This window comes from Colletotrichum gloeosporioides (genome assembly GCF_011800055.1).
Source record: "Colletotrichum gloeosporioides strain Lc1 chromosome Unknown consensus_88, whole genome shotgun sequence".
NCBI lineage: Eukaryota > Fungi > Ascomycota > Sordariomycetes > Glomerellales > Glomerellaceae > Colletotrichum > Colletotrichum gloeosporioides.
In genome coordinates, this window is record NW_025544733.1 from 135,927 (window position 1) to 161,087 (window position 25,161).

Here is a 25,161-nt window from a genome sequence, read left to right on the forward strand (position 1 = left end):
GTGGAGTGGGCTGGCGATATTCCTGACGAAGCCACTAGAAATTTTTGAGAGGCACAGAGGGAAGCACCACCTCCTCCTCACACACTGACCTGCACTTTGGCAGGTGCAAAGTTACGTAGCGCATACAAGTACCCTTGCGCGCAGCTGGTGCCGGAGGGATACATCGGCGAGTCACCCCACTCCGTCATGGAAGGTTTCTGTTGAATTTGGAGCTCTGATTGGGCCTGGCTGCCTAAGTCCAAGCTCCTCCTCAGTCCAACTGAGTGGCTTATCGCCGAACTTGATCCGTTCTCCGACATTGAATGACTAAGGCAGCCCAGCGTCCGTCTGGCCCAATGAGGTCATTCTCGGTGCAGAAGCCGTTCCACTTTGGCCTGCCCTCAGCTGATTGGCCCCGGCCCATCAGGCTTAGTCAATTAAACCAGCAGGGGCTCACGTGCGAACCTTGTCCCGGTGCTGCAGCGCTGCAGCCCAGCGTCCAGTCTCCGGTCTTTCTGGTGCTGGCAGCGTCTGGTATTCTGGCAGTGACCTTCATGCATGAGCTGAGGTGCTGCGCTTTCCACACCTCGTCTTCCTCTTCCCCTCACATATACTGAGCTCGACCCCGATCTGTCTCATCTACTTCTTCTCCCACCTACATCTCCGTGGTTACTTCGAAGAGCAGGATCCTTCGACTTTCCATCACCGGCAGAACCGACACATAGCGCCATAGCCTCCGCCCAATTCCAAACCATTTCAGTCATCCCCGTCCCGCTTCTTCACACCGTCACCATGGCTGTCACGCGTGGTGAATTCTAGAGGGTGGTCCCCAAGTTCGATGCCACGATCACAATGGGACCACCCTCTGTGATTCTTCGCGTCCTTCCAGACTGCCTCTTAACCTGCTTCGCCTAAACACTGCACCGCATCGCTATTGAAATCTCTGCACATACTGCCGCTAGATACCCTTGCGCGACAAAGACCCCGCCACCCCGCCACTCCCGTCCTCCTTATCGACGACCGATTCTACGATTCGCCCCAAGATATTCCCGGTCACCGATATCCCGTTCGAAATCTGCCATTGATCCTTCGAACGACTACGGCAATCCGCCATGATGGTTCGCCGTGTCAAGGTCTCCCGGGCTCTGGGTCCGTCGCATGATCCTACGCCCATTTCGTCAACTCTCACAACACCACTGAGTTCCGCCTACCCTTCGACATATGCCTCCGAAGCGGATTGGGACAGCGAGGTGAATAACCTGCCCATGAGCGCACTCTCTCTTGAGCAGAAGAAGGCCAGACGGAAGGCGAAGCCCTTCCCCTTCATGTCACTGCCGTCCGAACTTCGCCTCAAGGTATACGACTACTACTTCGAGGGCGATGGCAAGGTCATTGATCTTGACCCGGACAACTATAAGAAATACCACAAAAAGCTCGGCATTCAAAGGGTTTGCCGTACTATATACCAAGAAGTCTCTCACTACTTCTACAGCAGCCGCTCGTTCCGAATCTTTCCCACTCACCCGGGCAAGTACTTCAAGACTAAGAAGCCGCTGCTGGCCCGTATGAAGCCAGCCTCACGATCCCACATCACCTCGTTGGAGCTGCGACTCGGTCCCGGCTGGAGCAAGCCGCCGCGAGGATGGATAGTTACCCCAGCTCTAGGACTCCAGCAATGCGTCAACGTCCGTCGGCTCCTGGTCATGGTCGAATGCGACCCCAGCGACGGTATCTTCAACGGATTCCGCCGTTCAGACGGCTTTTACGAAGGCTTTTGTCGATCCCTCCTTACAGAGGTCATGAACGAGATGCCCTGGCTTGACACGGTCACTTTTGATGCGTGGCCAAGTGTTAAGAAGTCGGGTGCAATGATGAAAGGGCTCCTCGAAATAACTGCGGCGAACAACCGCAAGATTCGCTGGGGCCCCGACCGAGGATGGACCGATGGACCTGACGACGAGCCTCAGCCCAGCAGCAACCTTGTCCTGGTGCCGCCGCCTACGGAGTTCAATACGTCCAGCGTAGGCGTCTTGGTCATGGCGTAGTGACGATGGTGAAAGTCCATCTCACGCACTTTGAAGCTCTCATTTCCTATTCACTCGCAACTCTGGGATTGGCTTTACGGATTCGGTACGGCACGGGACAGGCTGGAATGCAAGCACTGGGTTTAAACTGGATCATAACGGCGGCCACAGCGGTCGACCGCATTCTTCTCTTGCGACGAGATTGTATGTAATTGTAGCATGACGAGGAACGAGAAACATGATTTATCACTAACAGCGGGTGTACCTGATCTGCCGATGTGACGAGATGTATGTGAGCAGTGATCACCTGTAAATCTACCCGCAAAGGGGACGGGATCGTACTCAGGCGACACAGACGACGGCCGCGCAACATGTTCCTCCTGGTCAGACCACCTCGCGGCTTGGGTCTCGTGGTCTGCTGAATCCTCCGATGGACCGTCCCGTCAGAAGCGTTCCGGATATTAGGTGCAGCATTAACTCTCGCTACCCCGCGTTTTCGGATCCCGCCAATGGGTTGCTGGTCGGACGAGGTGCCGTGTGGCCTGCACGTCAACTTGCACCATCCATGCTCGACTCGGCCTTGAGTTTCAAGACCTTTCCCGTTTTCTGTAGCTCTGGGCTTGCAGTTGATGGAGGGCAGGGTAAGGCAGCTTCCCCGCGATCTGGGGAAGGGACAGTGCGGGCCTGTCTTGAATCTTGAATCTTGACTTTCCATGAGCTGGGCTCAGGGCCGCCCTAGGGGTTCAAAGGCCCGTGCATCGCGGAGGACGGGGCACCGATACCGACGCCGTGCGGCCGGGGCCCCACCTCACCATCCCACTTGGTGCTTTCGCAGGCGGCAAGTGCCATGGTGGATTGACGCTTTCCAAAATTTTGGCTTGGTCTGCGCGCGACATCGTCTGTTATCGAGTTTCCCGGCACACCACGTAGCTCGCAACAATATCCCTTTCCCCCGGAATTGACGATAGTAACAACACACGACGATGCCTCTCGACACATCAACATATTCCATGGCGCTGCTGCGCGTGGACGGCCGCCGCTGGAACGAGCTCCGACGCCTGCACGCCCAGATCCGCACCCAGGAGGCCGCAGATGGCTCCAGCTACCTCGAGATGGGACACACCAAGGTCATGTGCGTCGTGACGGGACCGAGCGAACCCCAGCGACGCGGAGGCGCGGGTGGTCAGACAAAGGACGCTGCCGTCAATGTCAACATTGTGGTTGCCGGCTTCAGCTCAGTCGACCGCAGGAAGCGCGGTCGCAATGACAAGTGGGTGCCAACTTGAATTCGAGATGCGACGATGTATGCACTGATTGACTGACTGTTTTTTGTCTCTGCAGGCGCAACCAAGAACTCGAGGCTGCCATCGCCAAGGCTGTCGCCGCGAACCTCCACACCCATCTCTTCCCCCACAGCAGCATCTCCATCTCGCTGCACGTCCTGTCGCAGGACGGCTCTCTGCTGGCTGCGCTGCTCAATGCCTCGACTCTCGCCCTGATTGACGCGGGTATCCCCATGACCGACTACATTGCCGCATGCACTGCGGGCTCGACATCAACATACGCCGCTGCCGACGACGGCGCCGACCCTCTGCTGGATTTGAACACGCAGGAGGAGCAGGAGTTGCCGTACCTGACGGTGGGAACACTTGGTCTGACGGACCGCGTTGCCGTCCTGGTCTGCGAGAGTCGCGTGCAGGTCAGCCGTCTGGAGGGCATGCTGGCTGTGGGCGTAGATGGCTGCAAGCAGGTGCGGCAGTTCATGGACAGGGTAGTGAAGGAGAAGGGCAGGCAGATGGTGCAGGAGGGCGCGGCGGAGAAGGGAACTGGTCTGGATCTGGAGATGGAGTCATAGGATTATTGCAGCGGATGATGCATTACGACGGTGGAAAGTATAATATTATCAACGGTCAGATTCCCTACCGATTGCTATGGTACATCTCCAGCTAATCATGCGTACAGAACATCATGCAGGCCTTTTTTGTTTACAACTCGTCGTGCGCAGCAGGGGCCTCAGACGCCTCCTCCTTGGGAGCCTCAGTTTCCGGCTCGGGCGTTGGCTCAGTGGCCGCAGTAGACTCAGTGCTCTCCTTGGGGGTCTCAACCTCCTCGACAACCACGCCCTCAGGAAGCTTCTTCTTGGCACCCTCGCCCAGGCGGATAGCGTCAACCCAGTTCTCGACGCTTACGAGGTCGAAGTCACCGTCGTAGTGTCTCCACCAGTTGCGACGAGCGTTCAGAGCAACAATCTCGACATCGCCCTTGAGGGATAGGCCCTTAACAACGGAGGCGCCGGCGATGTTCTCCTCAGGGACCGAGAAGAATGGGAAGATCTTGCGCTGGCCTTTGGCGTACTTGTGGGCGAGCTCAGCAAGGCTGCCGAGAGCCTTCTGAGCCTTCTCGTTCTCCTTGGTCGGGACAAAGGCGAGGATGCAGGTGTGAGACTTGGGGCTGAGGCACTCCTTCTGGAGAGTCTCGGGGGTGGCGATGACGGGAATAGCGGGAGTGGCAGGAGCAGCGGGAGTCTCCTGGGTAGCGGGGGTCTCGGTAGGCGTCTCGGGCTCGGGGGATGCCTCTTCGGCAGCGGCGGGCTTGGCAGAGGATTTCTTGTCGGCCTTCTTGTCGGCCTTCTTTTCCGTCTTCTTCTCGGCCTTCTTCTTGTCCTTGGCCGGCGCAGGGTCGGGGTTAGGCTCGGCGACCTGAGAAATAAACTTGACGAGACCGTCCTTCTTCATCTCTCCATCGTAGGTAATGGGTTCCTTGTCGCCACCAGGCAGGAGAACCAGAGTAGGGAAAGACTTGACTCCAAACTTTTCGACGGCAGCAGCTTCCTTGCTGCGAACCTGGCCAACCTTGACGGCGTCGAGGAAGTCAATGGCGACGCTGCGCAGGAGGGCGCTGGTGGTTCCCTTCTCGGTGAACAGAATGGCCTTGGGCTTGTCGCCCTCGAGGAAGGAGTCGAGGTCCTTGTCGGTGACGCGCTTAACGTGGTTGGTGATCTTGTCGACGACAGCCTCGACGATGCCGGTGGCGGTACGGGGGCCCTGGTAGTCCTCGACGATGGGCTTGCCGGGCTTCTTGCCGGGTCTCACGATCTTGAGAGTCGGGAAACCCTGGACGCCCATGCCGCCGCAAAAGGGCTTGTTGGCGTCATCGTCGCAGTCGATGGCGGCGACCTTGGCGAGACCGTTGAGGTTCTTGGCGGCCTTTTCGTAGGCGGGCTTGAGGTTCTGGCAGTGTCCGCACCAGGGAGCGTAGAACTCGACGATCTGGTTGGGTGTGTAAGTCAGCGAACGGAGGCTAGAGATTGGTCAGCAGGGGTGGCGGCGCATACCGAGGTGTAGTTGGAGTTTGCAATCAGCTTGTCGTAGCTGCGGGCGTCGAGCTGCAGGACGGGCGAGCTCTTGGTGTACATGCCGGCATTGACTCCGGGCAGGGCTGACAGCACGGCAACGCCGGCGGCGGCGAGCAGTGTGGGGTGATGCATCGCGGTGGATAAGGTCGAGTTGAGGAGTGACCTGAGTGGGGGGTCTGAAGGGATGTGACGCCAGGAAGATTTTAGTTGGTTATGGTGTAAGAGAGGGGGGATGGGAAAGAGAGATTTGGACAGGAGGCGTGGGAGGAATTGTGTGTTCGAGCTTGGAACTAGGTTCAGGTTCGGCCGGAAGGGCAGCTCTCAAGAGAACGTCGTCTGCATTTAAAGACCCGTAGGGATGGGGAACTTTGGGACGAAGAAGGGAAGCAAGCTGGTGAAAAGAAAAAGAAAAAAGGTGTCAAGTTGGCATCTTTCTCAATTTGGGAAAGAGGCCAGCGTGGAACTGTGAGACGCGAACCCCTCACCTAGGCGCATGGCCTGGTCCGATTGCCAGGCTCAATTCGAGCGTGAATGGAACCGTGGAAATTTCCAGTCAATGACAGGCAGCCATTGACTGCTCTCCTCTGCAGTGCACCGTGCATTGTGCATTGAGGGAGAGAAGCAAGCCACGACCCCACACGAGCTGTTGGAGCTTGAGCCACACCATCGACCAGGAAGTCGGAACGTATTGAGGCTTGGATAGCTGAACGGTGTGGCGCGCGCAGGGACGGTAGGTTTACGGATACTGTACCTAGCTTCCAGTACCTTCCCTCCACCCCAGGCAACAAGCAAGGAGGAAGGTACATGGCTGATGTATCTCTCTGCATCCGGTGACCACCTTCCCCGCCAGTGATGCCATGTACGTACAGTGGGGATGGTCGACGCTCAGCGGTATGCGCGAGGTCCAAGAACATGTCTCCAACATCTCGGCATTGCACCCCTCGTCGCATGTCCGGCCCGTGAGCGTTCTGCCCCCGAGATCCCGTCGATTTCTTCCCGCTCGACGCATCCAACGCATCTTCAACTCTCACCGTGTCTCTTGCGAGCTGTGAACACCTGGGCTTGCCCGCCGCAACCCGCCCTCCTAGCCCACTATGGCCGACCCAATCCCCGATAGCCTGCGACAGGCCGATATCACGAGATTCATCAATCGCGCAAACCAGCTGCGCGACTTCAAGCCCGCAGTTACCTACTGGTGTGCGTGCCATGGAGTCCGCCGCACCTTCACCGACCACCGAGGCTGACAGCGCATCTAGGCGAATACTGGGTTATCAACCAGATCTTGGCCAAGCAATTGCACAATGTCGACGACGAGAGTCTGGCCTACACCACCAACTTGATGGACCGTCTTGAGAGGGTAAGCAGTTATCTTGGATTGGAACATACTCGAGATTCATACCGCTAACACGCGGCAATAGACGAAAACCGAAAATGCTGCAGAAGAAGCCATCACAGACGATACCGTCGGACAAGCCTATGTCGAGCAATTTGCCCAGGAGACATTCGACCGCGCAGAGAAGGTTATGCGCGCGAACAAAGTTACCAGGTATGCAGTCTCCGGCAAGTCCTATTCCCCAACAGACTCTAACGGATGCGTCTTATCAGGAAAACCGCTGATACCTATGATGCCGCTGCGACGTTCTTCCTGCTGGGAAATATCTGGGGACAAATCGACGACGAGACACAGAAGAAGGTCAAGTACGCAAAGTGGAACGCTGCTCGCATATTGAAGGCCATCAAGGAGGGGAAGGATCCCAACGAATCGAACCCCAAAGAACCAGAACCCGAAGAAGCTCTTCCCTCTTTGGACCCTAACGATCCCGAGGTCCTGGGACTGGCATCGCCACCGCCAGCTCCCACCGTCGAGGACGACCCGGAAACCGAGTTCTACAGACAGGCCGCAGCTCCGTCGGCCCCGGCCCCACCACAAGAACCGAGCGAGCCCCAGCCTGCGCAGTCGAGCGTGCTTGACCTGCCCTCCGTTCCCTCAGGAAACGATGTAAACCCTTCGGTACCGCAGAACCAGGGCTACTTTGACCCTCCCGAACAGTTCCCCCCGTCGCCCCTGAGCCAAACTGGTGCCAACGATAGTGCGGCAGTAAACGCCGCCTCGGCCCCGTCGCCCTTTGCCGGTTCCGCCGCGCCTTCCTTTAGCCCTGCCAACCCCGCCTCTCCGTGGCAGCCACCGCAAATACCAAAGCCGACACCTCCGCCTGCCGCTCCACAGTTCAAGCCCCCGCCGTCCGTTCCGCAGCAGCCCAAGGCGCCCGTCGTGCCCATCTCGAACAACTCTTGGACTCCCAACAACGGGCCAATGGATGATTTGGATCTGCCCAAGGCACAGAAGCATGCAAAGTGGGCCATCTCCGCGCTCAACTTTGAAGATGTCCCGACGGCTGTCAAGGAGCTTCGCAATGCGCTCGCGGCCCTGGGAGCGCAGTAATAAAGCTAGAATCATATGCATGAAGAGAGGAAGAAGACAACAACGACACAGGATTGCGATGGAATCAAACAGGCTTTGGAGAACCAAGGCCAGTCGTCAATGGGAATATTTCTATACTTTCACCAGCACTGAATGCGTAGCATACACTTTCCAAGTCTCAACCCTAGGCCGTTCCGCCATTGACACGAATAACCTGTCCTGTAACCCATGATGAACCCTTTCCAGAGAGGAAGATGGCGACGTCTGCGATCTCCTCTGGTGTGCCGATCCTGCCGAAGGGGCTCATGCTTGTGACCCGCTGCACCATCTCTGGCGTCTTGTCCTTGTAAAAGAGGTCGGTACCAGTGGGGCCAGGGGCAATGGCGTTGATGGTGATACCCTTTGAAGCGAGGTCCTTGGCCATGTACTTGGTCATCTGCTCGATGCTGCCTTTCGTAGAAGCGTAGAGGAGGTAGTTGGGAGGCAGGCTGCTGGATGCGAGGACGGTCGTTGAGAGGAGGATGATGCGGCCTCCCTCGGACATGTGGGGGAGCGCTTTCTAGGAAGGACATTGTTAGTCACAGCGGGCTTTGGTGTAATTGACGCATTAAAGTCCCCAAAGATGAGAGGGAAAAGTCATACTTGAACCAAGAAATAAGGGCCCTTGACGTTGGTGTTGAACATGATGTCGAAATCCTCCTCGGTGGTGTTCTCGACGGTGCGCATTTGCATCAGCGCCGCATTGGGGATGAGCACGTCGATGCGGCCAAACTTGTCGACGGTGGCGTCCACGAGCTTCTGCAGCTCGGGCATCTTGGAGTTGTCGGCCTTGACGGCGATAGCGCGGTCGCTGCCAATCTTGGAGACGACCTCGTCGGCGGCGGAGGAGTCGCTGCTGTAGTTGACGACGACCTTGGCGCCCTGCGAGGCGGCGGACAGGGCGATGGCGCGGCCGATGCCCTTGGAGCCACCGGTGATGACGATGACCTTGTCTTGGAGCGACATGTTGACAGCTAATGGATCGTTGTTTGGTGGGTTTGCGGAGAGGTGTCGTGTGCTTATGGCACGAAGGATTACCAGGCTGGGTTGTTGTCGCTTAAGTCTACAGAACAGGATTCATCACGAGAGCTTGGCAGGATCTTTGGGGTCTTATATGGAATGGATGCTGCTTGCAGAGGCGCTCGCAAGCGCGACGGGCGAGTCATCCCAATCGCGTCTACGTCGAAGGAACGAACAAAGCTCCATCGTCGGAGAAAGGAATGGTACCTCAGCGAGGCAGCGCTGATCTGTTTCCGAACATGTGGATTAGGAGCCATGCACGCGCTGCATGCCTTCGCTAGTGAAAGGCTTGTTCCAACGCGCGAAAGGCCGAGCTTGCGTGGGAGGGCTCGGTGGGCGTAGCAGGGCGGATAACCCCGCTGTTTGTGTCGATTAGGTAGCCATGTCTCGGACGGGGATTAGGAATTGCCGGATTGGACCTTTGTTGAGACCGAGCCGCGAACTAGTTTGATAGTGAAGCGTCAGATCCAAGTGCTGTGGAAGACGGAGCTTGGATCAGCTCGCACGGGATGGACTTTGGTCCGATAGGGCTGGCGGTTTGATGTCCATGACGTACCTACCTGGGCTGAATCAATAAATTGGATTTCTGGGGCTGATCCAAGCTCCCACGGCTCTGGTCCGTCACTGTCGGGTTTGGAGAAAGGTGAGCTGTAAGCCCGACGAGGGATCAATATGTGATTGGCGTCCGGGATTAAGGAGGATATGAGAGGCGATCTGGACACCTCGATTCCCGAGCCGGGAGATCCCTTCCGCCACGGACATGATCAGCGTGCTTGAACATCCTGGCCCGACAGCTTCATATTTGGAAATGACTTGTGCTGGGGCCGGACGACATGGTTGCAGCAAGGCTGTGACCCGGGTGTTAGATTTAGTTGGCGTGCTGGATTTACGCTTGGTCTTGGTTATTCCGTCGGCGTTAGGACCTTCATTTGAGGGGTGATGAAGAAATTCGGTCTTGTTGATGTCATCCGAAGCTCTGGACTCTCGACGACCAAAGCCACCCCTCACTTGTTTAGACACTTGGCGATTGTCACCGCTACCCACCAAGGACTTTGCATCGCTGGTTAAGCTGTAAGTCCTAGCCGCCATCGGTGTTAGGAGGGGGATTGCATGAGTTGGCGCGGAATTATAATGCTCTTGTAGAACATCTGGAGACGATGCCAAGAGTTTAACAGCAAAACCTCACGCGCACTAAGGCGGGTTTGACACTTGGCCTGTTCCCGGAGACCATGGAGCCCACGGTGCCCACGGAGCACACGGCGGAGGTGGAGCTGCGCCGGGGTTCAGTGTACGGGACGAGGCCGCAACTGAAGACCAGACGTCACTTCAAGCTATGAAGTTCCAAGATCTTGACTTGATATCCGATCAACCAGTCAAAAAAAGCTCATTTGAAGTCATTCTTCTCGGCCCCATGCGCTAGACTGACAGTTCATGAGCAAGATTCATAAGCAACTAGCCAATGAAGAGATGCGACTATCTAGATCTTCCCGATAAGGTGCCACGTAAATGTAGGTGCCAGACGAATATGGCAAAATATGCTCGCACCCCATGTCTAGCCGGAGTCTCCGTTACCTGTGGAGGCGCCAAAGATCCTTGTCATTGATTGCCTGATGGTGTTGTAATGAGGGGTATTGGTAACCTGGAGCTGGAGTTAGTCTCTGCCTACGTGGTGGTGACCGATAGACCTAGATGCCCGTTCGTGGGCTGGCCCTCTAGTATATAAAGACAATCTAGTCCGGCCATTTCTAGAATGATTGTCAAACTAGTTATCAAGCCACATCTTCAGCTTGATCTTGAGCGTTCAATTGCAACGCCTAATCATTCATATCACATACTCCACGAACCGCACCGAACATGGCTTCCCTCCCGCAGACGTACAAGGCGGCCGTGATCAAGTCGGTGCGCGCACCGCTTGAGATTGTCGACCAGGAGCTGAAGAAGCCCGGCCCAGGCCAGGTCCTTGTCAAGGTACTGGCCTGCGGCGTCTGCCATTCCGACGTGGTAGTCCAGGAGGGAGGCTTTGGTGACGGCTTGTTCCCTCGAGTGCCTGGCCATGAGATCATTGGCGATGTGGTGGCAATTGGCGATGGCGTAACAAGATTCCAAGGCGGAGAGAGGGTCGGAGGTGCCTGGCACGGAGGTAAGACATTTCCCATGGATAAGTAGGAAACAGAGAGAGACCTCTGCTGACAGTCGGCTGCTTCAACAGGCCACGATGGAACATGCCCCCAGTGCCAGAAGGGCTTCTTCCAGACATGCCAAAACACGGCGGTCAACGGCGTGTCGATGGATGGCGGGTACGCCGAGTACGTGCTTCTCCGGGCGGAAGCCGTCGTCCGGGTGCCGAAGAACATGGACCCGGCGGACTCGGCGCCGCTCCTCTGCGCTGGGGTGACGGTGTTCAACAGCATCCGCAAACAGGGCATCGAGCACGGCAGCCTCGTGGTGATCCAGGGTCTCGGCGGACTGGGCCACCTCGGGGTGCAGTACGCCAACAAGATGGGGTACAAGGTGGCGGTTCTCAGCTCGGGGTCGTCCAAGAAGGAGTTTGCGTCGAAGCTGGGTGCGCACGAGTACATTGATACCAGCGCGGAGGACCCAGTCAAGAGGCTGCAGGAGCTCGGGGGTGCGGCGTTGATCGTGGCGACGGCACCTCACGCTAAGGCCATCTCGCCTCTCACTGGCGGACTGATGCCCGGGGGCAAGCTGCTGGTGCTGGCGCCGGTCGGGAAGCTGGAGGTGGACTCAGTGGACCTGATCATCGGCGGCAAGTCGGTGGGCGGGTGGCCGAGCGGACATCAGATTGACACGGAGGTGGCGCTCGACTTTGCGGCGACTCACGGGGTCAAGTGCATGGTCGAGAAGTTTCCTCTGGCGGAGGCGAGGAAGGCGTCGGAGCACATGATTTCGAACACGGTGCGTTTCCGTAGTGTGCTGGTGATGGAGTAGACAGGCACTTTGTAATTAGTGTGTAATTATGCCGTCTGTTGTCGTTGGTTGCAAACGGTTTGCAAGTTGCCGTGTTTGGGGTAACAATGGCAGCGAACGCGCGCGCGCGTGTGTGTGTGTGTGTGTGAGTGTGTTGGAAAAACAGTGATATGAGAGACCGAAAATAAAATAAAAATTGGACGAACGGCGGGGCCGGAGACCGGGACATGCACCGATGGAAGGAGCTACCTAGCGGCCTACTCCGTACTTACCTACTTTACATTATAATGGATGAGGTAACATGGTTGAAGGGAGGTGCTGGGCGGGAAGACACCTGCCCTTGGCACTGTGAAGCTTCCCGTCTTCGGTCATCAGGTGAAGCTTGTTGGGCAGCAATGTGGTCGATACTGGAGGGGCACAGTGACGCGTGGGCCAGGCTGATTTGATTTGATTTGATTTGATTGCGCCCAGCAGGTGCTGTCGGGTGCTGTGACCGTGACCGCGACCCCCTGTCAAGAGGTGAAGAATTTCATCCACCTCCGCGACCTCGACACCGGCTGCCCCAACTCCTCCAATGTCTCATTCTCCCGTCATCCACACCACGCACCACACCCTACACCTCCTCCACCACCACCACGTCGAATCGGGCCACTCTCCCCGTCCCTCCACACATCCATCCGGCCCTTCTCACATCTCATTCTATGAATCTCAAAACGACATCCGCCACCACGACCCAGTCGTCACTTCGTCCCACGGCACCCGCGCTGGAGCTGGAGAGCCTCCGGCTGCACCGTTGAAATGGTGAAACGAGACTACCACCAGAGGTCCCCCCAGGACATCTGGTTCATCAGCGGCGTATCCCTGGCAGTCCTCCCCTGGCCCGATGATCCCATCAAGTCCAACGCTCTGTTCCTCAATCCCATCCACGTGAGACGCCTGGGCGGCAAGTATGACAAGCCCCCCAAAGGCGCAGACGAAACCAAGGATTTCCACTATCGCAAACGCACCATCTGGATCAATCTCGTCGTCCTCTTCCGCCTCCTGCTCATGGCACAGCATCTCTCCTTCGACCATGACAACTTTTGGAAATTCGTCCGCCTCAAGTGGGGAACTGGAACCAATGCGTCCGATACCAAATTCATCGTCAACCTTTACGCTGACCGTCGCCACACATACCTCAACAACCGCCACATCCAAAGGCGCCATGAGGATCTCTTGACCGACCTCATTGACGCCTGGGTATCCCGCGGTGGCGACCTTCCCCTGCCTAGGTGGCCCAGGAGAGACGACATCACCGCTGAATGGGAGAGGCTTAATGCTGATTGGGACCGCTTCCTCCAATACGGCGACTATTCTCTCCTCATCGACCCTGATGACCCCCCTACTCTTGGTCGCTTTCCTGAAGATCGAGGCACCCCTGCTCCCTTCAGAATCAAAGGCGAAGGCTTGCGCTCTCGCTCTCAGAGCACTGGCTATGACCGTGACCAGTCGTCTACCCAAACATCTATGGCCCCTCCTCCCCGGAACAACGACCCCCCAACCCCGCCCTCTCCCCCTTCTAGGCCTTTGACACCAAACACCACCGAAGTGGCTGTCGACGAGCTCATCGAGTCGGAGGGAAACCCTGCCCAGAAGCGCAAGCCTCACCCCGACGACCTCGATCCAATTCCCACCAAGCGCCGTTGCATAGAGGACGATCTATCCTCCCCATGGGTGAGAGCACCTAGTCCAGCTCCTGAGGATTTGGAAGCGGACGCAACTCATCCCGAATCAGGATCTGGCCCCACTGAGAAGCACACATCACATCAACTGGTCGCCATGATTGAACGGGCCAGGAGTGATATTCAAGACCTTGAAACTAGGCATGAGAATCGACTTGATTCTCTCAAAGAACGTGCTGGAGAGCACAGAGATACGCTTCAGTATCTCGAAGAAAAGGCCGGAGAACATGCTGATATGCTTCATTCTCATGCGTCAAGGGCCGGCGAACACGGAGTCCAACTTCTAGAACTCAACACGAGAACGAATGACCATCGAGATAAGCTTGCTTCTCTGGAATCAAAATCCAGCAGAAATGAAGAGAGAGTGGGCAGTCTCGAGACGCGAACCAGCCAGTATTGGGGCTCTCTATCATCCTTCGAAATGAGGACCAACGCCCACGAAAAACAACTGAGCATTCTTGAAGCAAAGTCGGACCATCACAAGGACAAGTTTTGTTCACTCGAAGCAAAAACAGGCACGCAAGAAACAGCTCTGGGTTTCCTCAAGACAAAGGTTAGCGAGCACGAGAAGAAGCTCAAATCGCCCCAGTCCCACGGCAATGTCGGCGAGCAGGCGACAATGCCGGGCCCCTCAAAGGCCAATGCTCATGCAGAGGCACTACAATTACTCCAAGAAGACGCTGGTAAGCAAAGCGAGGCGCTTCAATCTGTCGAGCAAAGGGTGGATGATCTTGAGAGGAAATCTAGCCTTCAGTCGCATCAGCTTGGCAGCCACCAGAAGCAGATTGACGACCAAAAATGCCAACTTGACAACCATCATAAGCGGCTAGACGACTACCACAGACAGCTCGATGATCATCACAACAAGATTGTTGCTCACGCTCAGGAGACGTTGCTGCAATCTCTCCAAGACAAGGCGGGAGCGGACGAAAACATGACGCAGTCGTTGCAAGACCTTAAGGCAAAAGCCAGTCAATTACAAACGACCATTGGCAACTATCGGGCTGAGCTTGACACTGTCAAACTGAGACTTGCAAAATCAGAAGAGACGACTAGCCAGTTGGGCAAAACTAGTGTCCACAATGCGGCTTTCACGATTCTAAGTTCCAAAGTCGACGGGAATCTAGGAAGACTGAGCTCCATGGAGGAGGCCGTTGCTCAACTCACCAAGAGTTCGACGACGAAGCTGAATGAGCATGTGAATATCCTAAACTCCTTAAGAGCGTCGACTGCCAGGCTTGACAAGACGAGCGGGGAGTCCAAAGCCACGCTTGATTCACTCGAAGCCATGGTTACCCGGCAAAGCGAACAGTCTCAAGCAGTCGCCAAAACAATCGACAGCCTCAGGAAAATGAACGACGTGTTCAATGCCATGCTTGACTCACTCGAAGGCAAGGTTGACCAGCAAAGCCAACAATCTCAAGTAGTCGCCAACGCAGTGGACAGCCTTCAGGGAACGAACGACGAGTTCAGCACCAAAGTTGAGTCTCTTGAAACCGACTTTGGCAAATACAGGGACCAGTTCCATTCTCTCAAGACTGTCGTCGACAGCCTTGAAAAGACTATACGCGAGTCCGCGAACGTTAAAACCCTTGAAGCCACGTTTGGCGAGCACAAAGACGAGCTTCACACTCTTCAAAAGGCGGTTGGTGATTTTGATAGGACGACTGTCGAGCACGACGAGAACATCCGAGCGCTTCAAGAGCAGATGAAGCTTGTCCGGGAGTCTGGCGACCTCTCCCGTGATGTCCACAAAGCTCACAATGATCTTACCCTTTTCACAGCGTCCCAATGCCAGGCAGCATTGGAGAAACTTGATACATTTGCTGCAGACCTCTCTTCACTCCGGAAGGAAGTTGAATCGTGTCGTCAAACTACCGACGAAGCAAGAGATTGGCAGACTCAACGTGAAGAAGCCAACAAAACTCGGGCGCGCCTACTAGACATTGAATCAGTGGCGACAATACGAAAAGAACAGAGGGAACAGCTTGATCGGGACCACAAGCTTGATACCCGAATCAAGATCGCGGATGACCGTATCTCACGTGTAGACGCAAGTGCCAAAGCTACGACGAAGACCCTCAAAGGGTTACAATACCGGCAGCAAGAGTTTGCAGAGGAGGTCGATGACCGGCTGGCCACAACAGGCAAACATCTCGCGGCGGTGATGGCGAGGGTGGAATTATTGCGGAACAGCATGGATGAAAGCATGAATGCCAGGCTTTCCAAGTTGGAAAGTGGGTTGAAAAACCAGAGCATAATCAGCCCTGCCGTTGAAGAACGTCTGACGAGAATGGAGGATGCTATCCAAACCAACACCACATTAATCGGCAACTGTAGGACATTGGTCGAAGTAAGCAAGACGTCGTTAGACCAACAGTTCAGCACCCTGGGCAACCGGGTTAGTCTACTGGAGCAGCGACTCAACCGTCGCATGGCTGAACAGGAACAGTCTGCTAAAGCTCAAGCCATGCGAATGGACCGCCTGGAGGCTGCGTTGGCGCAGCAGATGGGTACGAACAGCCAATATCGTGGGTAGGCCGCATCCTCACTGTGCTCATGTGCCTAATGGGCGCCTTGAACTCTTCTGGCCTGGACCGACTGGTACGGTAAACCAAGCTGTCGGTACGCTGGAACGAATGGGAGTCATGAATCTTCGAGCCCATTCATGACCTTGTACAATGAACATGGGGCGATGTCTTGGAATTCGAGATATCTGAACGATCTAAGTTTGGACGAGATCATGATAGTGATACCAGATGGAATGCGGGCGACCTGATTGACTCTCACAGGCTTCCATTGGAAACCTCCTCCACTACTGTCCCCTCAATGCTTTCCATTCATCCTCTAACATTGAGTACAGAAGCACATCCCACCATTGTCTCTCGTGGAAATGCGACTTGCGGTAACGGCCCTCTAGAACGAAGCCCAGCTTCTCGTACAGATGCTTCCCGCGGTCGTTGCATTCGACGCAGCCCAGACTGATGGAGTGGATGTTGGCTTTTTGGAAGGCCCAGGCGACCGCCCAGTTGATTGCCTCAGCGCCATAACCTAGATTTCGATACGGTTTCGCGATGGAGATGCTGAGGACTGCGAGGCGATGGTGATGGCGGTAATTATCGCCCGCCTCATCGTTGAGTGCAACCACGCCGATTGGTTGTGGACTTGCGGCTTCATCTGCGGCGGGTAGACAGATGATGACGCCCAGGAGGAAGCCTTGGATCTCTAGAAGCAGTGAATCGCTGCGGCGTCTTGTCTGCGGCCGTAATACATTGGAATCTCCAAGTGCGAACCCGACCGGGTCGTTTTTGATCTGTTCGTGAAACCACCTCTTGTCGTCCTCGTCATCTTCAATAGCCCTGAAGATGAGCCTTCCCGACTGGAAGGAGTTTCCCACTAATTCTTCGTCCATTGTGGTGGACCCGAGTGGTTATACTTGCTGCAGCGTATACAGTCTTTTGAGTGGACTCAATGCAATTATTCGAAGAATATTTCTGAGTGTGACTTGGTCCAAGTTCCTTTGATGTTCGCTCCAAGGAAACAGCGATCTCTTATATCTCGATGCCTTGTCAAAATCCGAAAGTCTCCGCGGGTATGGCTCATGGCCGCCGAGACCATTCGCACTGGCAGGACACCCGAGACAAGGCAACGTGGCGATATTCCCATTGAGTCACGCCGAGCGAGTGCATGTTACACAACAGCCAGCCTCTGTCACAGCTCTGTCATCAAGCTTCGTGGCGTCCACTCGGAACATGATCGATCGCACTGTTTTGACAAGCAAACACACGCAAGAGATCTGCACCAGGATTCATAAAACGAGCGTGCTTGTCAATTGCTTTTTCTATGCCCCTTTGACCGTTTCCTCGGCATAAGTTGGTGGATTATTTTACGTTCATTAATTAGGTACAATAAGTTTACATCTACAACCGATCTTCCCTCAAGGAGAAGGTCTGCACGACTACGATATCGCGGTTGTCACCGGCCCCCCTCTCGCCCCCTTGACTTGACTCCTTGGAGGCTTCAAAGGTCAGTTCTGTCTCGCTCTCGTTGTCGCGCTTGCCCTGCGACTCCCACACGCGGCGCTTACCCGAGGAAAACTTGTTCTGGTTCTCGCCCTGGTCACTGTTGCTGCCCAGCTCGTGGGCCTCGGTGTCGTCCTTGGCCATGAAGGTGGTGAGACTGAACGGCCCACGCCGTTGGTGGCGACTGGCGCTGCTGTTGTTGCTGACGTCCTTGAGGTGTCCGCCCATGGCGGAGGGGTTGCCGCGCTCCGAGTCGTGGAGCGCGGAGGGACCCATGGAGGTGAAGCCGAGTCGGTACCCGACCATGCGGAACAGCGGGCGGAGGGTCGCAAGGCTGCCCGCCGTGATGGCCAGACCCTGCTCCGTGGTGGACCAGATTGCAATATCTACGGTTGCATCTGCGGGAGCGCGAGTCAGTACCTTGACCAACCTTAAATTCGATCGTGGGATACCCCGATCGTGAGTGAAAGAGGAAGAAAGTGGGACTTACACAAGAAATCAATGTTTTTGAAGTCCTTGACGAAAGGCATGCGGACGACAACGGCTGCGCTGGCACTGGGGGAAAAGGTCAGCCGAGAGTTCCAGGCAAACAAGATTTCAGGGGTATCACGAACATGCAGGCCATGGCCATGATGGGAATCAACGCAATCTTCGTCTTGCGGTCCATCTTGAGCTTCCAGATCAGAATGATGGGGAGAATCGCAAAAGTGAAGTCGCAAATGACGCTGAAAGCGCTGTAGAGGTAGGTGAGGGCGATGATGACGTCCATGTTGATGCAGTGTCCGTCGGTTGCGCCGGTGTACTGCTCCCAAAAGAAGGAGATCGGTTGGCACTGGAGCAGAGTGACGAAGAAGAAGACGACGCCGGTGCAGACGGTGCAGAACATGACAAAGTAAATGATCCAGATGTCGATCTTTCGGACGGTAATTCGAAGCAGGAACCAGCCAATGGAGATTTTGGACGAGATCATCGACAGACAGTACCAGAGATAGCAAAACCACCAGAACTAATAATGCACATTAGCAATCATCCCTTGAGGCGATTAGCATATCCTCAGGAAATTTACCTTCATTGCGTCTGCCCGATCCTGTGCCTCCAATACCCAGTAATGACGCCCCGTTCCATAGTGAATACCCGTTAGTGCGCATGCAACGAAGAGAGCGAAGAAAACCTAAGAACCATGTCGTCAGTTCTGATCCAATAACAGATGGATGCAGATGAAGGGCTCCTTACCATAGCAGCCAACATGCAGTAGTCGTCGAATCCAAAGTTCTTGACGAGGCAGATTCGGGCATAGCATCGGAGGAGGATCGCTATGCCGGCGGCCGTGACGAGCGTTACGCCGACGGCGAACAGCTCGGGGCCGCGGTTCTCATTGTCTTCGGCCGTCGCCATCGAATCGAAAGAATTGAAGTCGTATGATGTCGATGCGATACTAGTAAACGCGGTCGAACGAACGAGTCGTGTCCAAGGAGGGACCTGGCGCCGAGAAGAGCCGCAACAAAATGGGACGGTTCGTTCTAGAGATTCTCCATTTCAAGAGGGACCGGACGAGAAGAGAAGATGGAGGGACCGGTTCAAGATATGGATATGCACCCCCGAATTTGGTAGTGGAACTTCCCACGCAACATGCCGTGCGTGCCTGCGTGTGATGTGTGCGGCCTGGCCCTGTCAGTCATGCCGTGAGTGGAAGGCCGAATGTGCGCGCACCCCTGGATCATCACACACACACGCAAGTGTGTGTGCAGACCTGCATCTTGCGGAATCCACGGTACACACCCCCCGGCAGGTTCCATCGGAGTTCGACCAGAGCCTTTCCTGTATGGGAGACCGATCTTCAGCGTTGGGCTGTGATGAAAGCGGGACCTGAATCCTTCTGGCTGGGCCCCCTCCCCTCTCCCCTAGATATCCTCGGCTTTCCATCCTCGAGGCTTTGGGCCTTTGGCTCAGAGTGTGTGTCCAAGATTCAGGGCCGCGGTTGTCAGCAAATGTCGGCAGATGGGGCATACCACATCTCGGGTAATCCAGCCTCACACACTATCAGCCAAGTCGGTCTTAGCTGGTGCTCTTAGTGGCCGGTGAAATGGCCATGTTCAGTTACCGTCCGACGAGCCCATTGTCTGGAATGGCTTCCCCCGCATTAGCTCCGAAAAGCGAACCTCGGGGATCCCTTCCGCCAAGGGGCTCACCACGCGTGGGAAGAAAAAGAACTGGGTCCCTCGGGCCCACGAGAGGGTCGTGATGGGTCCCCTCCTCAAACACCAGACAGACAGGACATTTTTTTCCGATCCTTTCTTGCCTCTCGCTTTACAGTTTACCAGCTTCCCACGAGGCTGGTGACAGGGAATCAAATCCACTGCGACGAGGACGAGGGGACTCGACGAGTTGAGTCGATTTGGGGGCCGAGTGCGGCGATGAATCGCCCGCATCTGGAAAAGCGATGGTGACATTCGCACGCTCCATCTATGCATTGATGGCTCTTGGCGTGCCAATTGTTTCTCTTAACAGCTTCCATATGAGAGGGGTCCGGAGGAGAGAAGCATATTCGCATCCTCTTTCATCCAAAGAGAGGCCATCTTCAACGGACTGGCCCCGGCATCAGTTGAGGGGTTCGTCGCGAATGCTTCCTTTTTGCACCGTCTTAGTTGCATCCCCTATGCAAGCAAGCCTGTCTTGTTCACACTGAACCTTTTCCTCAGTGTGGTGCCACTTTATTTCTCTTTTTGCGAAAGATGCGAAGACTTCGCCTTCAACTGCCTCTAATGAAAAGATCAGCTTCGCCGTTACCTAATCTTTTAATTCTTCAAGTGTCCAGCCGCAGCCGCCTGTCAAACGTGCGCCGCCCACATTATCTGCCTGTTCACCACAAAACCGAAGCAGCCATCTACAAATACGGTAAGCTGCACGCCAGTGGACGGAGGCGAGCTTCTCCGTCAGAACAAAATTGTTGCTAATGCAGGTTCAATGTTGGGAAGTGCACTAAAGAACTTTTAGCACAGACATTGTCTTCAAGGTGACAGGCACCGTGGCAACGTCGGCAATGAGACGGTGTTGGGAGGCCGGGCAGAAAAAAAAAGGAGGAAAAAGGCAATGTGGGAGGAGACGCGGAACGCGGGACACGGGAGGGAGAGTCAGAAGAAACGTGAACATGAACTACTCTCGATTCAGGAACTGATTGTCTCACCGGTCCGCTCCACTCGTATTGCGGTGCCATTGGCGTCCGTTTTTGGGGGCCCCGTCCGGGTCCAAGCCGTCCATCGGCTGTCTTGTGTGGTAGGCTGCAGCCATTGACACTCTCCGGCCCATCAGCCCTCTTCTTGTTTGTGCGTAGCCAAACCATTTCCTCGGGCTTCTTCGAAGAATTCCCGTGGAATTGTGGCTTGTTGTCGACCCGAGTGGTGAGACACCATGAGTTCATGACAGGCACTGACTGACTCTAAAATGACATGGTGCAGGGTCCAAAGCCTCGAAGAATATCCCCCGTGGCCGCCTCCAATCTCTTTTCTAATTCGGTGCCGAAACTTAGACTATTACCCAAATCCTCGTCATTGGAGCGGTGGTTTCATTAAGCCACTGCCAAGGTCGCCGACCGTCTGACAGCTCGACAGTTACCCTCACTTACCATCACCTCACGGTCTCACCAGTCTCCCACACACTTGGCTGTTATTCCCAGCAAGCTCGCTATTCCCAGCTTCCCATCCTGTCGGAATTCATCGGACAAATACCCAAAATCGCGGTCAACTTCGTCCGTTCCCACTTTTGCCATCGCATTGCGTCAGATTCACCCTTGTTCGTAAGTACGAGCAGCGCCCGGTTATCACGGATGCATGTCCGCTGGTCCCAATTAAACCAACAATGCCTGCGCGCACTGATATTTGGAGAGCAACCCCTTCGCCATCTGGTGGAGATAACATGCCGACCCCCAGCAAGCGATCTTCCATCGACTACTACTTCCATAAGGCAGGCCCAGCAGAGTCCCAACAGAGAACCCAGCAAAATCCTACAGAGCAGAAATTCAACTCGCGAATCGAAAGTCCAGTCTCTTGCTGCCCTTGTCTGTGGTGGTATCGAGGTATCGTTGGCGCTCCTCCGGTGACATGGCGTCCCAGATCCGGTCTCGCTGTCTGTTCCTCCAGACATAATAGACCTTAGCAGCCGCGTAGATCACCACGTTGAGGCTTGCGACTCCGACCAGCGCCCTATTACCACGGCGGTACTCCGGACGATCGTCTCGTCGGTAGATGTTGGCGCTGATGATGGATTGAAGCTGAACAGACATGTTGTAGAGCGCGGCCGAGACCGTTCTCGTTCTGACGGTGTTGGAGTTGCGGCTCGCCCAGCCAACTTGCCTTGTCAAGTGTCAAGGAAACTCCTAGAAAGGGTAGATGCATTGTCACACTTACATGGGATGGGGGGAGGGATAAGACAATAGTACGATTACCAACGCATATGTGGCCCATCTGCTGACGCCGGAGGGGATCACTGCAAGGGCAATAACACAGGGGAGCAGCCATAGCTCGACGAGAATGCCAAGCAATGCCCTCTGGTTGATCTTTTCTGAAATCCACGTCAAGATGAGCATCTATTGATGTTAATTCTCATTGAAAGTTCCGAAGAAACCCAAATTGTTTCTGCTCACATTGATTGTCGTTGCAACTTGGCAAGGGATACTAAGTAGGTTAGTGTCGAAGGTATCGAAGCCCAATTGTCTTAGAGTTAGAGTTAGGTATTGATCAGGTGGTCCGGCGGGAATAGAAAACGTAAGGCCGATCATGTAGATCGGCCATAGGTCGTAGTCACACAGCGATTCCCACAGCATCTTCAACGTTATGGCCTGGCGGTTGTGCATGTCGCTCTTGGACGGGTCATCTCGTAAGATGCGATTCACCATGATCTTTTCTTCATGCTCGGTGAACCATCCGTTGGGCCGCCAAAGCGCCTTTGTCTGTGTGGGAGACGGCACCATGATAAACACGGACCAGATCCCAATGACTAACGTCAGTACGCCTTCGAGAAGGAATAGCCTAAGCTCGGTCAACATCCGCATATCGGCAGTGTGAGAATGAAACCTCACCACCGCCATCCCTCGTAGCCATGGTACCCTCGAAGACGGAGAAGGCCGTACGCTAGTAACGGCGCAATGACATCGGTTAAACGATTCGCCATCCAGAACAAGGCCAAACGGAATGGCAGCTCAGTGCTCTTGAAAAAGTAGGACATGTACTAAAGTAGAGCAAAAGGTTAGCGGATGAATGCCGTTGGTGGCTGAATTAGGACATGACGTGGACGTACTAAGATGACATCGGGAATGAAACCGCCTTGGAGCAGCCCAATGATTGCACGGGTCGCCAGGAACGAAGACCGCCCGTTGAGCCAAAATTGGGAGGCGCTCACGATGCTCCAGAGGATCATTTGTGCAGGGATCCAACGATCGCTAGGCTTGCGTGTTAACAGCACGTCGCAGCATCAGAGCGGCAATTGCGTATGGGTATCAGCGTACGGTCCAATCTTCTTACTGATCAATTGACTCGGCAATTCAGCCAGCAAGAAGGAAACTCGGAACACCGTCTGACCAAGATTGTAGTCATTCGTGTCCAAGCCTAGATCTTCCAGAAAATTGTCCGTGTTGGCCTGGCTAATGTTGGATCGGTCTAGATCGAGTGCAAAAAACGCAAGGCAAGACCAAGCTGTCACACGCCAGTCAATCTTCCTGATCAGTGGTATCTCCTCAGCCCAAGTCCAGCGAAAGTTTGCATCGAAACGATGCCGGTTCTCGTATTTGTCTGACGGCTGGAAGTACACCGCTAGTTGGGGATCATCGAATACCGAAGGTTGAGTCGCAATATCACCGGGTCTTTTCGAGGTGGTCTGACGACGCCAGAGACTGGAAAGGTTAGTTGCCGGCCGTTGTGTCGCGCTTGAACCAGCCTGGTCTTCCAGGATACGTTGCCGAATGTCTCGCGTTGTCTCCGAGTCCGACGGCAGGGTCGTTTTCTCGTCCACGGCTCGCATGCCGATGCTGAGTACAGACGCGGTAACTGAGGTGTTCACGTTGCCTTTTGGGTCCATCGTATCGAACTGCGTTCGGATATTAAAGCGAAAGGTTGAGTAGCATGCGCTGCTTGGTGAGCGGGCTTTAAATTACTAAATTATGTATTGACGCTTTCGTTGGGACCGTCATTGAGCCGTCAAATAGCACACCTATTCACCGTTGGCCAGTGCCGCTCGATTGTGAATGTCTTTGTCGAATCTTCGTCATATGCAAATCTACTTTGCAGTCACATCATTGCGGAAGTGCGCCTTGTGGTTGGCCATGAATGACGGAGAACATCTTGGCAAATGGCGTCAAACGCAAGGGCGATGGTATATAACATCAAGTGATTGGAGTGACGGATGCTTGGGAACTGGATATGATCGTCAATTTGACGATGTTCCAGTCCCTCCTGTCTGGGCAGTCTGTTTGACTTCGCTGCAGACCACGTGCATGTTCCACGTCTAATTCAGCTCACGCTTTCGAAGTATTCTCTTCACTAGAAATCTCATCATCTCAGGTCCAGTCTTCTCAAATTATACAGGGTAAGCTATGATAATACTCTCATGAGTGATGCATCGAGCTCATAAAAGCCAAGGCTAGGTAGGTAGGTCGGAGTTGATGGTGAAATCGTGCGGAGATATGGCAACACCTTCCTACTTCTTGGCAGGTGGCAATCCAAGCTCACATAATCATTCGATCTCAGTCCTCATGCAGGCTTACATATCGTATTGCAAAATAGTTCTGTTCCGAGAAACACCAGGCATAGCTTTGTACTGAAAATTGATAATAGCTAAGGTGCTCACGTCGTTCCGCATTTATGCATGCTGAGTATATAGGCTCGCCTGCTGCGTTGTTTTGAGCACTAAAAAGTTGAGGAGAACAGTAGATAGTTTTCTTTCACACTTCTCGAGTCGAGGGATTGATGTCGTTACTTGAGATCACCAAATTCTCTCGGGTACCTGTCGATGACGAGGCTACCTGTGGGAAAGACTTGTCCGCAAGCTTGTCAGTTGCGACCATTTGGGCCACGCTCTCTGTATCGCTAGTTCTCGCGCGTTTTTTGCTCAAGCGCGTGAGAAGAGGCCGTAGGGTAGCCAAAGAAGCGCAAGTAATGGCCGATGTCAGCTCTGCGAGAGACCAAAGAACAGGTTCGAAGTTGGACCATGTTGGATCTGGCAAAAGCGTGAGGAACTTGATTCTCATAGCGGATATTGCCACAGTCCTTGGAATAATCGATTACAGTCAGATTTCAGACTGGCAAGTGAGGTCGATTCGCTGGGAAGGGCAACTTACAAGAAGCCGACGCTGAAAATACCAATAAGGAAAGCTTTTTGTGAACCGGGAAGATTCAGCTTGCGGATGACCGGGAGAGGAAGAACCATGATAATGATGTCGGTGACTATGTTGAACAGCGCGCTGATGTACCAGGCAATGTGGGCATTTGGAACACACTTTGCATGAACGCTAGGGTTCCAAAATCCTTCCAGAGGGATGCATGCAACAAGTGCAAATGTTCCTTGTCCGATGCCCCAGACCGCTACCAACACAATCATGGCAATGTAAACAACACGCATGTTCGAAACCGACATGATGCGGTAGTACTGGAAGAGGAACACG

At 54.7% G+C, this 25,161-nt stretch overlaps 8 protein-coding genes across 8 annotated transcripts; 3 read left to right on the forward strand and 5 right to left on the reverse strand.

Moving 5' to 3' along the window:
- Window positions 1-1,094: 1,094 nt before the first annotated feature.
- Window positions 1,095-3,858, forward strand: GCG54_00001176 (Exosome complex component SKI6; the record flags this gene model as incomplete). Its single annotated transcript, XM_045401299.1, has 3 exons — window positions 1,095-2,000; window positions 3,074-3,273; window positions 3,345-3,858. The coding sequence occupies 3 exons, from the start codon at window positions 1,095-1,097 to the stop codon at window positions 3,856-3,858; spliced, it is 1,620 nt and encodes a 539-aa protein (XP_045258232.1).
- A 130-nt stretch (window positions 3,859-3,988) lies between these two features.
- GCG54_00001177 (putative protein disulfide-isomerase) lies at window positions 3,989-5,490 on the reverse strand (the record flags this gene model as incomplete). Its single annotated transcript, XM_045401300.1, has 2 exons — window positions 3,989-5,272; window positions 5,338-5,490. 2 exons carry the CDS (start codon window positions 5,488-5,490, stop codon window positions 3,989-3,991), a joined length of 1,437 nt encoding a protein of 478 aa, XP_045258233.1.
- A 962-nt stretch (window positions 5,491-6,452) lies between these two features.
- On the forward strand, window positions 6,453-7,801 carry GCG54_00001178 (Vacuolar protein sorting-associated protein VTA1-like; the record flags this gene model as incomplete). Its single annotated transcript, XM_045401301.1, has 4 exons — window positions 6,453-6,555; window positions 6,606-6,715; window positions 6,777-6,904; window positions 6,964-7,801. 4 exons carry the CDS (start codon window positions 6,453-6,455, stop codon window positions 7,799-7,801), a joined length of 1,179 nt encoding a protein of 392 aa, XP_045258234.1.
- Window positions 7,802-7,964: 163 nt separating this feature from the next.
- GCG54_00001179 (Short-chain type dehydrogenase/reductase) lies at window positions 7,965-8,785 on the reverse strand (the record flags this gene model as incomplete). Its single annotated transcript, XM_045401302.1, has 2 exons — window positions 7,965-8,339; window positions 8,423-8,785. The coding sequence occupies 2 exons, from the start codon at window positions 8,783-8,785 to the stop codon at window positions 7,965-7,967; spliced, it is 738 nt and encodes a 245-aa protein (XP_045258235.1).
- Window positions 8,786-10,693: 1,908 nt separating this feature from the next.
- GCG54_00001180 (Alcohol dehydrogenase patD) lies at window positions 10,694-16,027 on the forward strand (the record flags this gene model as incomplete). Its single annotated transcript, XM_045401303.1, has 3 exons — window positions 10,694-10,979; window positions 11,049-11,755; window positions 12,590-16,027. The coding sequence occupies 3 exons, from the start codon at window positions 10,694-10,696 to the stop codon at window positions 16,025-16,027; spliced, it is 4,431 nt and encodes a 1,476-aa protein (XP_045258236.1).
- A 276-nt stretch (window positions 16,028-16,303) lies between these two features.
- GCG54_00001181 (uncharacterized protein) lies at window positions 16,304-16,900 on the reverse strand (the record flags this gene model as incomplete). Its single annotated transcript, XM_045401304.1, has 1 exon — window positions 16,304-16,900. The coding sequence occupies one exon, from the start codon at window positions 16,898-16,900 to the stop codon at window positions 16,304-16,306; it is 597 nt and encodes a 198-aa protein (XP_045258237.1).
- Window positions 16,901-17,408: 508 nt separating this feature from the next.
- GCG54_00001182 (uncharacterized protein) lies at window positions 17,409-19,524 on the reverse strand (the record flags this gene model as incomplete). The annotated part of the gene is made up of 6 exons (XM_045401305.1): window positions 17,409-17,908; window positions 18,001-18,065; window positions 18,125-18,516; window positions 18,577-18,681; window positions 18,744-18,945; window positions 19,520-19,524. The coding sequence occupies 6 exons, from the start codon at window positions 19,522-19,524 to the stop codon at window positions 17,409-17,411; spliced, it is 1,269 nt and encodes a 422-aa protein (XP_045258238.1).
- Window positions 19,525-21,525: 2,001 nt separating this feature from the next.
- Window positions 21,526-25,133, reverse strand: GCG54_00001183 (putative transporter; the record flags this gene model as incomplete). The annotated part of the gene is made up of 8 exons (XM_045401306.1): window positions 21,526-21,859; window positions 21,914-22,092; window positions 22,150-22,534; window positions 22,585-22,733; window positions 22,803-22,944; window positions 23,011-23,588; window positions 24,523-24,766; window positions 24,838-25,133. The coding sequence occupies 8 exons, from the start codon at window positions 25,131-25,133 to the stop codon at window positions 21,526-21,528; spliced, it is 2,307 nt and encodes a 768-aa protein (XP_045258239.1).
- Window positions 25,134-25,161: the final 28 nt, after the last annotated feature.